A 13,542-nucleotide genomic window follows, 5' to 3' on the forward strand; every position below is an offset into this window, starting at 1 on the left:
AATCGGATTCGATGAAGTAGAAACTGTCTGTGCCACTCAGCAAATAGCTTCCAGCTCGATCGCTCAATCACCTTCCCTGCCCGCCCCAAAAGAATTGAGTCATTGAAATGTAAATACGGTCTTCGCTTCCGCCGTCCATGAAGCCGTCCCGGTAGACTCAGAACCTTCACCACCTTTGAATCCTTCCTATCGCAGGTTCGCAACCCGGGAAGCACGCATTCGGACGACCTTCGAGACCACTTCCTGCCTCGAAGTGCTCCCACATCGCTCCCACATAAGCTAGTCCTTATTTCGCTGCCCGCGGGTCACGGTCCGAAGAACAGCTCCCTGCAGCAGCCCTTCAAATGATGGCCGTACGCTCCGTCGTGCGATGTCGTCTTTTGCTGAATCCGATTTGACATTCATTTCACTTCCGTTTTTTCGGGCTAGAGGGTGGCCATTCTCTGCCATTCAAACTATAGCCGTAGAAGAAGTCGTTTCGTACGGTTCAATCACTCTATTCTAAATCTACCGGATGCAGACACACATACACACAAAACCATCCTCTTTTTCGCACACACGATTGCAAAGAAATGCGACCAGCCGGTTGCACAGCTGGGAATGCTGCTGCGCCCTCAGCAGTGGAAGAAAATCCCGCTTCCTACCCTGTAGGAGGCCAGGGAACTCACAAACGCCACCGAAGCGTAAGCTTTGTAAATAACTAAAAGGCTAAAAGCTTTCCGGTTGCTTTCCGGGGGAGGATGGCGACCTTTTAACGCCAACCCCGCCATGAGCAGCGCGTCGATGACGGTGAACGATTTGCCGTCCGTGCACGACGCTATTTTATGTTCCGCCGCCTGCCAGCGAGGGCCAGCAGCAGCGGAGTTTGTTAGTCCGTGGCCTGATTGGAGTGCACCGGAATGGGATCCTTTCCCACGTGGTTCTTGCGAGGTGGTGCAGCGAGAGGAGGAGAAGGACAGGGAACGTTACGTAAAGGCAGTGTGCCAAAAGATGCCATGAACACGTTCCTACGGGGAGCGCGAATGCTGGAATGCTGAATATGGTGGTGTGGCGGGTAGAAAGACGCTTCTTTGCGCAAACCAACGTTTAAAAGATGGAAAGGAGCACAAAAAAACATGGCACCAACACACTCACACATACCTGCTCAGAAATCGTCTTGCTTGTTGACACACGCGGTATGGCACGTACGGGTCGCGGGACTGCGAAAGCCGGAAACCCGACAGGGGAGGGGACACTACTACACACTGTTCGCTGCAGCGTTTCTGTCCCGGAACGCAATCGTTTTGAAAATCGTTCGATATCCGTCCGCCGTCGTTTATGCATGTCTTCCTGCTCCGAGGGGAGAGGGGCCTCTCCCGCTGTCCTCCACTACAGCAGAACGAGAAGCGGAACAGTACGGAATGGTGGTATACCCGTTAACGAAAATCATTGGGTTACAATTTCCTCCGCACCACACACAACGGCGGCTGCTGCAGCGCAACTTCAAACGAAAACGAAATCAACTCTACGCCCTGGGTCCGCACGTACATACACATACACACAGACGCTGGCAGGATGTTTGCATGTACTTGAAGCAGCAGCCCTCGAGCGAAGGGTGCTCGTATAAGTTCACCGGACCGGATGACGGTTCAACAAAGGAAGAAATAGTCTATTGATCAAGAAGAAAGCTGAAATTTTATCGGTTGGTGAGAGTGGTGGTGAGGGAGCATAAAGCTGAAAGCAATGAGCTGTACCAGCCTCAAAGTACCTGGCATGGTTTTCCCCTTCAATCCTTACCCTTCCTAGCTTAATCCTTCCCCACTCTCTCATTCTCTTTGCCTCTAATCGACAGATCAAAGGACGACGATTGCAATAAAATAGAAAAGCGAATAAAATGGGCTGCGTAGCGACTGGGTACAATGGAAAAAATACATCAAATAGTTTTGCCTGTACAGAATTATCAACGGTAATTTAAGGGCCGGTAGAGATGGTTTAGACAAGAAATGCTCTTCCAGCGCATACACACACAAGCGTAAAATTATAGAATAATGTTAGCTGTAGTTGAAATCGCTCTCATTTCGTTTCGAGGACTTTCAAAAGATTTAAAATGATTCAAACCACCAATCCCGTTCGGTCGGATTCCCATTGCACCCACACAGATGCAATAGAATGCAATAGCCATTCACACATACCAGAGACGGAACTTTAAGAGCTCTTAAAGCAACACATTTGATATTTTTGTGTGCCTTTTCCATAATGTTTTCCGGTTGTGGAGTAGATTTGAAGGAATATTTGATCATTGCAGCTGAGCTTAAACGCATCAAAACATAATTCGTTAGATGTAAAATTCGTAAACTGAAATCTCTATTGTAAGTCTCGAGGTGTTTGTAAGCATCTACCGTAATAACTTTTCACACACTACACTCAATCAGTAGAAAAAAGACAATGCTAAACATTATCCGAGAGCATTATCAGAAATTCCCGAAGGCATTTCTTGATTTCTGATTCCTGATAGAAATTGATCATGATTTCCTCAGGTGTGTACAAAACGATGCAACAAATAGTATCTATTAAGTGCGAAGGAACAAGTATGACGCAGAAGTTACATTCTGTTTGTTTTCAAATATTTATGTCAACTATGGACTCATTTCACCATGTCATTCGTTGTGAATTCCAAAAACCACAGCATTTCCATGTATAATTAAATTGTGCAGATTGCATTATTTTCCATCCACCGCAAATCAATGTATCATTTACGACAACTTTGAACCTCAATCAATCCCGAAAAGGTACACAATTAGTGTCGTTTGACAACATAGTCCCCACCCCTCTGCCAGGCTGGCCTTTCGTTCCAGGAAGTGTAAAGCTATCCCGCAACCAAAAACCTAATCAGATTTACCTAAATCGATGATGTTTGAGCAAATTGTGATCGTAACAGAAGCTTTACATGTTCTTTTTCCCCATAACAGGATTGGTCGCGTCGCATGGGTATAAGTGGTTCCTTGCTTTCACTGTCCTACTATTGCCAAATCCGCTCATCATCGATAATGAACGTCGGCCGTCTTCTATTAGATTACCGATGCAAAAACTAAATGACTGACTTAGTTCACACTCTTCTACACAAATTCTCGCACACCCTCAGCTTGTGATTTACTACGGACACTAGCCACAGGAGGAACCATTTCCAAACCGTCCGACTTCGTTTACCACCGTAAGGTAACATCAAGCATCCACAGTTCACCCACCGCCCTCTAAATACCAACTGCACCCAACACCCACGGGCTGAAGAAGTTCAAGGTCTTCGAACTCGGGCTTCATGAGCGAAATTGGAATGTTCATAAATGGTATTCGTGTCATGTTTCTGTTAATCTCTCTCGGATTAGTAACATGTCGTCTCTGTCGTACGCGTCCCGGGACGTTTCTGTACTACCGTGTGCTGTGTGTGAATGATTTCAGCACAAACCTTGATTCAATTCTACGTCGCCCTCTGTTTTGCTTTCTTTCTGTTTCATCTCTGTCTTCCATTCCCTGCCCACACCGACACCCATATCCTGATTCATCCATTTAAAAGGTACCCCCCAGCAAGCAACGTTTCATTATTTAATGAAATGCACACGACAGCACGTACCGTGCCCGGTGTGCCAGAGGAATTAAAGTTTTTCCGCACCGCAAGACACCGGACGATGCCACCGGTTGGGAGTGGCGACGAAAGCAACTTTTACCGTTCGTCGATCCTAACGAGTTGCAAAACAAAATGGAAGAAAATAAAATTAGCTAATCCCTGATATCTCTATCTTTAAACTCCGACGATCGCGCTGCGCCAGCCGCGCAATGACGCACGAAACGGGTGGCATTCGCTTTCAAGCACGTTTTTCACGCTGACGCCAATACGAGGACAAACTTTGCAATAACAGGTGAGAACAGGTTCCTGCACCGCGAAAGTGAATGGCCCGCGAGAGCTCTTCGGAATCGCGCTGCGGGAAAGATGATTTCGATAACGTACAGCAAACTTAAACGGCGACAAAAGTTCGTCTAACAAATGTGGCTTGAAGGACCTGCCGGTGTGCTATCGAGCAGCGTCCGGCGAACTTGTGCACGCATTTTGGCACAGCACGAACTTTATAATGCGTTTTGAGACGATGTGTGACGAAACGATGATGTTACTTACCACTTCTTCCTCCTCCAGCCAGCGCCGCTTTCGGCGCATTTTCCGCAGCGCAGCGCTTCCCGGGCGACGTTGCTTCGTTGTTTCGGGCCTTCCGCTGTCCACTTCCGCCGCCCGTTGTTCGCTTTGTCCGTCAGCTTCACGCACGTGATTGAATTGAGTACTAGGGCTAGACTGGATGGTTGCTAAATTTAACACACGTTCACCGGCATCACTGCTGCCATTGCGCGCCCGCTCCGGCCCGCGGTCCGGCCGATGGTGACCGTGGTGGTTCTGGTGAATTTTCACGTCACTGAGTTTGTAGATCACAGTATGGACACCGTGCCGCCGCTCGAGCTCCGGCGAGTACCGGGCGGCCGGTTCGATGTAGTATTGCTCTAGGTTCGTGACAACCGTACCGTCGAACAGGTTGTCGCTGGTCAGCACACCGTGGACGTGCGAGTGTTCATCGTCTGGAAACAGAATTGGTAAGAAGCAATGGATTGTTAGAAAAAGGGCAATTAGTCAATAAATGAATGCGGGACTGGGCAGGAATGCGGAGGATGTTCTGAGAAAGGCAATCATCATCTGTGCATTTGGTTTGGAGGGCCTTTATTGGTCATTACAGGACGGGATGCATGAATGACGAAATGATGACTTTTCGGACGAGCCAGGAAGCTTGCAAAACAGTCCTTCATAGACATATTGATGGACTTTTGCGCTCTCTTTTTTATTAGTCATCCCACACTACGGATTATGAACTTCAAATCCCACATAAAATGACATAACTATGGCAGGTACCGAAGGTAGAGAGGAAGCAAATCCCTTGTTCCTCCATTCTGCTGACTCATGTTCCATGCCATGCATTGGCTTTGATTTGCGTGTGTTTACGGTGTAGCTTGGGTTGGGTTCGGTTGTTGATAAAGTTCCACCGATAGACTACGAGACCCTCCGCTCTACCACACGTCTACCGGCAAGCACACACAAACACCCTTTTTTTGCTCTTGCTTCGTTCACTCGATTGCGCCTGCTTTGTGTGGCGGGATCTTCCGCCTCATAAATAATCATCCGCTGCGTATCATAGTACCGTGTGCATATTTTACGATCCGCACCCAGTAAGCTGCCCGGACGACGGACGCCGCGTTCCGTGAAGGATCACCAGACAGCGTATACCGCTCCTCGACGGTGTGTAGCTCGGTAAACAACCCAAGCCATCCCTTCGGCAACCGAAAGCGGAAAAAACAACAACACAAAAAGCAGGGAAACGGATCCTTCGATAGGGGGGGGGGGGGGGTGGCACCTTTGTTCCGTTTCCACTTGCCCAAGTTGCGCGATCCTCGAAACGTGACGTGGCCGTGAGAAAAGATGAAAGCAGTAACCTATTCGATATCCGACATTGAACGTGTACACTACAAAGAAGCGATAAGCTTGTCTGTCGTGGGAAGGGGTGGGGAATCACACACACACACACATACACACAGCGGAAATGTGGTAAATAAATAAGCGCAGTAAACCGGGCGGATTGAATGCCGGCAATCGCTCGCACACATCGATAGAACCGCGCCGGAAGAGCTGTAGGTGTACACGGTACACGTGGAGTGCACGGGAAATTAGCATTTCAGACCCGAACCCGAAACCCGATCCGTTTCGAACCGTTTTGCTCCGAAAAAAGGGGTGTACGTTTCGGAATGGAGAATGCTTTCCCACCGCGCACCACCATGCACGGTGACAAAAGTGACAGACGGAAGAAGACCCATTTCCGCTCCGGCGCGGGAGAGCGATCGATCGATCGATCGAATGCGTATCCGCCAACATGTGCTGCAAATAACAGTGCAGGTAAAGCCTGTAGTATCTCAACCGCCTCTCAATCAACAACAGCCAACAGCGAATTAACTCGAACATCGCTCCCCAGCCGGCGGCAGTAGTTGCTGCACGCCGCCGGCAAAAAGAGGGGATTAGTGCAAAGGATTACGGAAGCCAGGAAAGCCTGCAGCATGCGTGAACCATATGGAGACTGATAGTGAGGCGGCTGTCGAGGTGGGCGTGAGCGGCGGGCAGCAATTGATTTGTCGAAAAGACATGCAAAACATGGCACTGGAGCCGCATCCACAGGCGAACGAATCCATCGGTGGAAAAGCAGGGCCACTGCAGACACTGGACGGTGGGGGATCGAGCGGAGGTGTGTTGATCCCGGTAATCCCTTAGCTACACTGTGTACTGCATGTACGTGGCCCGGGAGTACGCGCTCGCTGCCTTGGTAGAATAAGCCGCTTACGCGCTACTAAACGGTTGCCCATGAGTGCCGTGCGAGAGCGGACACGATCCGGCGTTCCGCGGTAATCTAGGACGCACCACCCCAAGGATGGGGCACGAACGGTAGGCACGATTTATGATTCACACTGGAGGGCGGCATGGCGGCAGCACACGAAGTAACAATATGATGGATGGACGAATCAGACCCCCTGCCCGAGCAGCACACGGTGGTGGGATGGCTTGTGGACAAGCTCATGCACTTCTTTCCAAGCGAATCGTCCTGTCGGTGGGACACACGAGCCTGGCCAAACGGGCGCACAATTTAATGGGCACACCGAACACAGCACCGTGCTTCGCAGCGATTGGTGTGGGTTTGTTTTTCCACTTTCACCACGATTCGGTGTTTTGTGTAAACCAGTGTGGGCGGTTTGTTTGAGAGCTGGCCGCAAGGGCGTCTGCAACATTGTTCAGCAAAGAGCAGACATTTGATGATGGGCATTATCGTTGCGTTTTGCTTCGCTTTGTCGTTATCATCTCTGAATTGAGAATAACAAACACCCTCTGCCGAAGGCAACTTTTTTTTATAAAGGTTTGTTCAAATAAACTTTTCTAATGTATCTAATTTTGTGCATCAGTAAGCAATATTTCAATTCGGAATTTGTCATGTTAAGAAATGGATAATTTCATGGATTATGATCACATCTTCAAAAGACAAAACCATTCCGTTTGAAAAACCTTCGTTTTATAATAATTGTCTTCAATTTTCGAAACAATAAAATCTTACTCACAGTGTGTTTTTTTGTCTTTTTTGTCACATTAAAGCCATTTTGCTTAAAGCTAAACCCGTTGCCTCTCAGGGAGGAAAGCCAAAACACCAACCAAACGTTCTCACAAAAGTCCAATTTATACGAATTGGATTTCCACGCACAGCAGCCACGCACAACTTTGAAGTTGCTAAATCTTTCTTTCTTTGTCTTTTGGGAAGACACGCTCCCACCATCATCACCACCACCACCACAACCACAACGAACCATAGGTTGGCGCACTGGTGAATGGAGTGTACCAATCCTAACCAACGTACCGCACCAACCATGGATAGGATCTTAGGATGGTTTCCGAACCGAAGCGCAACGGAGAAGCGCACAAATCCAACACAAAAGAGCTTACCCACATGAATCATGAAACTGTCCATATCCTTCCCACACGCGAAACTACACATACACACACACACACACGCACGCACAGTCGCATATGGATACACGCATCGTGCTACGACTCACGAACGTCGGCGAAATCTACCTCAAAAGCCATCGAAAGTTCAAGTGGCTTTTGGCCACCCCCGGGACGAACAACGGGAAGCTAGTTGTGCCAGCATGGGAAGCAATGGAAGCAAGGGACGGATGTGCGGGAAGCATACCGAATCCGATTCACTCACTCACGATCGGGGAAGGATGAGCCTGAGCAATAGGGATATTCACGCTTGGATGACGAAAATGTTGGCGCACAAGGGGGACCCGAAAGAGCTAGCGTCTGCTGGGCGCACCGAAAACCGAACTCAAGTGTGTAACTTTTCCTACGGTTTAGAGGTTTTTTAAGTCAAATTCGGGAAAATCCTTCACCCGACTCTACTGTCGGGCTACAGCTACAGCACTGTATCATCGTGCACTCCGGACTGTGCGACACAGGAAAAAAAAAACAAAGAGTGTGAGTTTAAACAAGTCGGTTCGTGCTGACTTCCTTTCCCTTCCCTGACTGCAGCTGACTGCTGCCGTGGGATCGGAACGAGGCGGAAGCTGGCGGCAGGATAACGGCTTGGCGGATGGACGGAACTTTCGGCTGGCGGAGTTGCGTTAACTGTTAAACCTATATAGCCCAACACATCATTTCCCGTGCTGCAAGCGCGAGCATAGAGAATTGAATTATTGACATGACTGCTTCCCCGCGCACTGTCCTTCCCTTACCCGCCCCGACTTTTGTTCCGACACACCGTCAGAAAAAGCCATACATTTTAATGATATTTGATTTAGCTACTTCTCCAAGTGGGCGAATGCCATCCCAGCAGCCTGCTTGCTGGCGCTCCCACGGAACCAGAATTTATTTGCATGGGCCAACTCACGCGCTCAAACATGTGCAGAAACACACACACACATGCTTCGAAGCGCACAAATTTACGATAGTTCCGTGTGGCGCGAGCATGGCGCTACCGCCCGCTGGCAGCAAATCCAGATGGTTTTCATTAATTTTCCACGCGCTGTCGAATGCTAATAAATATTATTCCTGTGCCGCTTCCGCGCGCTCTGCCTGCTTGCCGAATCCTTTTCGCACCGATCGGGGGCACTCTGCACGGCCACAGCAGGCAAGCAAGCTGTGCTTGGTTTGCGTGTCGTTTACACTGGTGCAAAATTGGCAATTGGAGACGGTGAAGGAAACAGCGCCCGGAAAACGAGCGCTAGTGGGGATGATAAATTTTTAAATTTTTCTTCACCATCCATTTACACCACATACGAATTTTCCCACAGAACTCCTACACACACACTCACAAACAGGAGGAAATGCAAATCAATCAGTGACGTGCGGTGTAGTACGAAAACAACATCGAAAGGGTACTTTCCCAACCCTCACTGGTTGGCGGTTCGAGTCGTTCACTTTAACGGTTATACTTCGCGGTGCTAGTTACGCATATCAGGTGCAACAGTGAACAGTTTTTATTGTAGATTTTTGTTTTTGTTTCCCAATGTCGCACTGACAACTGTTATCGGCGAAAATAAAAACAAACAAAACTGTCTGTGTGCACCGTCCTGTTTCTTGCTTGCATTTTTTACAGTGTTGGACCCATCCTTTTCTGGTCCACTCCGACTGTCGTTGGGTGTTTTTGGTACTACGGTTGAGAATGGCTTATGGTTTTTTTGTTTTATTCTTTGCAAATCCGTTCCACAGGGCAGGCACTTCCTATTTGCATATGTCATGTTATTAATTGCTTATTGCAACAAACCGATTGCAACGGAAACAAGGGGTGAGTTTAATTGAATTTTTTTACATAATGAATGTGTTTCGGTGAATGTTTTGTTTTGCATACGTTTCGAGTGCAATTGACTTTCGCCGGGCACGTAAGGTGTCAACCTGGTGCGTGTGTGTGTTTGACAGCAATTGGGTATGTTTTTGTACATTTTAATTGCCTCTTGGTCACTGTTTTCCGTACAGAGGTAATTTGATATGCAATCGACGTTTTGCTGATGAGCTTCAACTGTGTGTAATAGGCAATGCGTTTTTAATTTAAACATTATTATTTGATTCTATAACTCATATTAATAATACGGTTTTATTCATTATTCGGTTTCGTTGGCTCATGCGGTAGCACAACCATCCGCCCATGTGGCCGTTAATATAAATTTAATTTAATTAAGTGTCCCAGTTGATTTCAACTTTGCTTGCAATGTAATTTGCCAGACCCATACCCGTACGCTGAGCGTGTGCATTTATACATCTGTTAGGTACCGGTGAACATTTTTCCTTGCTTCTTGTAGCAAATGAAAGCACAAAATAAAATAATAACACATTCCATCACCAAAGCGAGTATGGACGCGGCATGCATTGCGCAGCCTGCAGTAAAACAGGCGAAGCGAAACAACAAAAAATAGCAATACATTGCCTTCGCTTACATCAGCGGTGCAACCGCGCGCGGAGTAACAGAGCTCCCGGTGCCGTTAATTACCGTGCCATATTTTACGACAATTTTTTTTATGTGCAAAACAGTACCATACCGCATCGATGGTGCAAATTTTAAATAAAGAAACTTCACCCCACCAAAAAACCCCGCGCACATGGCGCGGGCACACCACACAAGCCCGTGCACCGAGATGCGATAAACTTTTTCTACATCATGGGATTATTCTCCCGAGTATGGTTTTGCAACGTTCACCCAGCGCTTGACGCGTTTCCCTTGCTCGTTCACTCGTTCGCTGGTACGTTCGTCGCTTACTCCTTTTTTCTTGTGTTTTTTTTTCTTCGTTTCTCAGTAGAAACTCCCTTCCAGCATCAGTACCACGGACGCGAAAACCAGCCACAAAACTGAAAGATTTACAAACTTCCCTGTCCCGCCGTTCGCAAAATTCCCGACCGAGCTTCTCGAAAAAGTGCTCACAAACTTGCTCACCTGAGGATGGAGATAGGCGTGGTGTTCCCGAGGGGCAAAGGGGGGTTTTCCCGATCTGAAAATGATGATAAAATTTATCACCCCAGCCCAAACAGCCGCAGAACCGGCAGCAGTAACGAATTCGACACACGCGGTACCACACCAACCGAAGCCGGGGAGCACAAGCCGTCGCGTCGCGGATTGTTGCAATGTTTGCGAGATAAATTTTCATCCGACAAGTCCGGAGAATGAATGTCCTTCCCTACTGTGAAGCTCTACCAGCCCGCGCACACAGCGGGACAAACTGATGCACATTACAACTGTAGCGAACGATTTCAATTCAACCCAGTTTCAGTGTAGATGAGAAGCAAATAAGGAGGAATTTAGTTACAAAATAGTGCGATAGTTTTTCCATTCAAAAAAATTGAAAGTAGCTTTAAGGTGCCATTTACTACACTGTTTGGCATCTCAAATTTAGTAGTATTCAGTATACATTTGCTTTTCGAAAAATCACTCATTTTAATTTCTTACCATATACACCATATATTTTAGGGGCAAATTACTGGAAGTTTTACGAATAGTTACAGCACGTTTTTGAACGACTTATCGATAAACTTTGATCATTGTGCAAACAAAAAAGATGAATTTGTCGAAGATAAGGACGCTACAATGAAAGGATTATCCAAATGCAACGAGGGAAACCCAGCCGCGAAGTTAGCAAAAGGTCAAATACCACAAGCAGGAGGGAAATGTTTTCGAAGCATACCGCTGTGTTCCAAAGCGCACGATGCCAAACACATACACACACAAACACTTTCCACTACACTCCCCAAGAGGGTCGTAAAACAAAGCGAAATGGAAGCACAAATATCGAACCCTCGTACAACCGCCCTCCGTGTCTCGCCAGATGTGCCGGAGGGACATAAAACATCCAGAAATTTATCGATAGTAATAATGGCATCTTTTCTATTTTTTTTTTTCTCCCATCTGGTGACGCTAAATGGCAAGGTTATGGCAGAACATTTCGTTTTGATTGCGATAATGCATCCAGCCGGGGGAGGATGCTATCGGGCCGGTTCCGATGTCGTATAAAACCCTGCCTCCCTCGCTACGCTTGCCTAATATGTTCCTTCCGTTTGTTTTCAGCTTTCGACTATTCTTATTTATATCTACAGCTTCGTGACATTTGCTACTACCGTGCACAAACCGCCCTCATATCCATTACGGTGTGTCATATTTTCCCATCTCGCGCGGATCACCGAAGCATCGCCTATGTGGATGGTGACGATCTATCAAGCACGAGTAGTTCCTTTCGGACGAGTTCTTCAGCTGCTTCGATCCGGGGTTCACTCTTCCGACGGGTCGTGTGCTTGTTTTATGGCGCAGCAACTTTAGCAATGTGGAATGTGCAAACTTGGGACGTACGAATGGCTCGTAAAGCATATGCTTCGCTTCGACGGTACACTTTTGGCCCCGCGCGAGCGCTAAAAGTCAACGAGGTGCGGCAGTAAGTTGGCGCGCACCATTCCGTGGAGAGTTCGCAAAACTTTGTGCGCATCTTGGAAGTGTGTTGTCGAGTTTTGAGTTGGAAGAGAAATATGTTACACCAGGGAGAGAGAGAGAAAGAAAGCATGGAGGAAGAGTGTGAACACAGTGCAGTGTGTGTATCCTATTTGCAGCAATAAAGGAAGGTACAACGTTGTACCTTTTCTATGTGTGTGTTTGTGTGAGTATGTTTCAGTGTCAATTTTAGAATCGATCGCGGTCGGAAATGATCCGCATCGTTCGGAGCATGTTGATTTTAGCACGGTAAAACGACCGTAAAGAGAGCTTTTCATAATAAACTAAAGAGTAAACATCAGTCCTACATTTCTCACGACCGAAATAGGCAAGCATAAAACAAAATACATTCTCGCCCTTGCGTCGGCCAAACACAGGGCCTTCTGCCTTTCCAACATTCCAACCTTCAATGCTGGCGAGAATTTCATTTTCCCAACAAATGAAAGTTGGTTGGCACAAAAATGTTTCAAATATTTGTGCTATAAATCATCGGGAGTGCCTACGGGTTCGGGCAGTACCCCACGAATGACACCGGCCAGGGATAAAAATATCTAAACGTTCATCTCTACCCCACACCACCCCCATCGAACGCTATTTTCTTCCTTTTGACATCGTGACCCAACGCTTCCACAGCGGAAGCGGCAAACCAAATCAAGTAATTTCACGCAAAACATAGCACCGTACGCTTAAAATAACCAACACCGGGGTTGGGGGTTAGGGATTCGGTTCACGCTTGACCAGGCAGCAGCCGGCCAAAGCGGTTCGATGGCTTGAGCAGCATTTCGGAACGTTTTGAGAAGCAGCGAAGAGAAATAGAAGCTTGAAGTAAAAAAAAAGGAACCGCTTGAAGTAAAACACGCTGTCAATCCTTAAAAGATTGCACCCAAGGGCTTGGAAAAGGGAAAAGGACCCCAAGGTATGGCTGGGCTGGTCGGTACCGAACGTTTTTCCCTATTTTGATAGCATTCCTTATGGTAAAAAGCTCTTCGACAAAAATTCCATTAAATGTTTGTCTTTCCCACTTCTGCCAGAAAAAGGGCTTTTGCTAGCAGACCATCTCCCCCCCCCCCCGCCCTTTCCCCCACCATTTTCTTCCAGGCTGCATCACACCAAGTGCAGAATGTTTGGCATGAACGGAAGCTTCCAAGCATACGGGGTGGTGGCTGGTTGGCGGCAAGAAGTTTTTAGCTTTCGGTAAGTATTCCTCTTAACGTCATTCATCGTTCAACGCCATGAACGGTGGAGTGTTCGTTCGTACCGGGCGGTTCATGGGGTTCGGGTTTCATGGAGGGGGCTCACTCCAACTACAACAACAGCAGCGGTAGCAGCAAACAAAAAAAAAGCCACTCTACAACCCCAGAGCATCATCAATCCATCCTTCAAACCGCTTCCCAAACCGAACAACAGCGAAAGAGTACAGCTGGCTAGAAGGGGGTTGGCGCTGCTGGGTGGAATGGGCGAACGCAAGAGAGGT

At 47.6% G+C, this 13,542-nt stretch overlaps 1 protein-coding gene across 2 annotated transcripts in view; it reads right to left on the reverse strand.

The window, feature by feature from the left end:
• Positions 1-13,542, reverse strand: part of LOC1273746 (uncharacterized) — a 166,432-nt gene that overhangs the window by 71,013 nt on the left and 81,877 nt on the right. For both annotated transcript variants that reach the window (XM_061646983.1, XM_061646982.1), the window contains exon 5: positions 4,148-4,596. In XM_061646983.1, coding sequence (XP_061502967.1) covers positions 4,148-4,596 — 449 coding nt within the window. The remainder of the gene's footprint in view (positions 1-4,147; positions 4,597-13,542) is intronic.

This window comes from Anopheles gambiae, chromosome 2, assembly GCF_943734735.2.
Source record: "Anopheles gambiae chromosome 2, idAnoGambNW_F1_1, whole genome shotgun sequence".
Classification (NCBI taxonomy): Eukaryota; Metazoa; Arthropoda; class Insecta; order Diptera; family Culicidae; genus Anopheles; species Anopheles gambiae.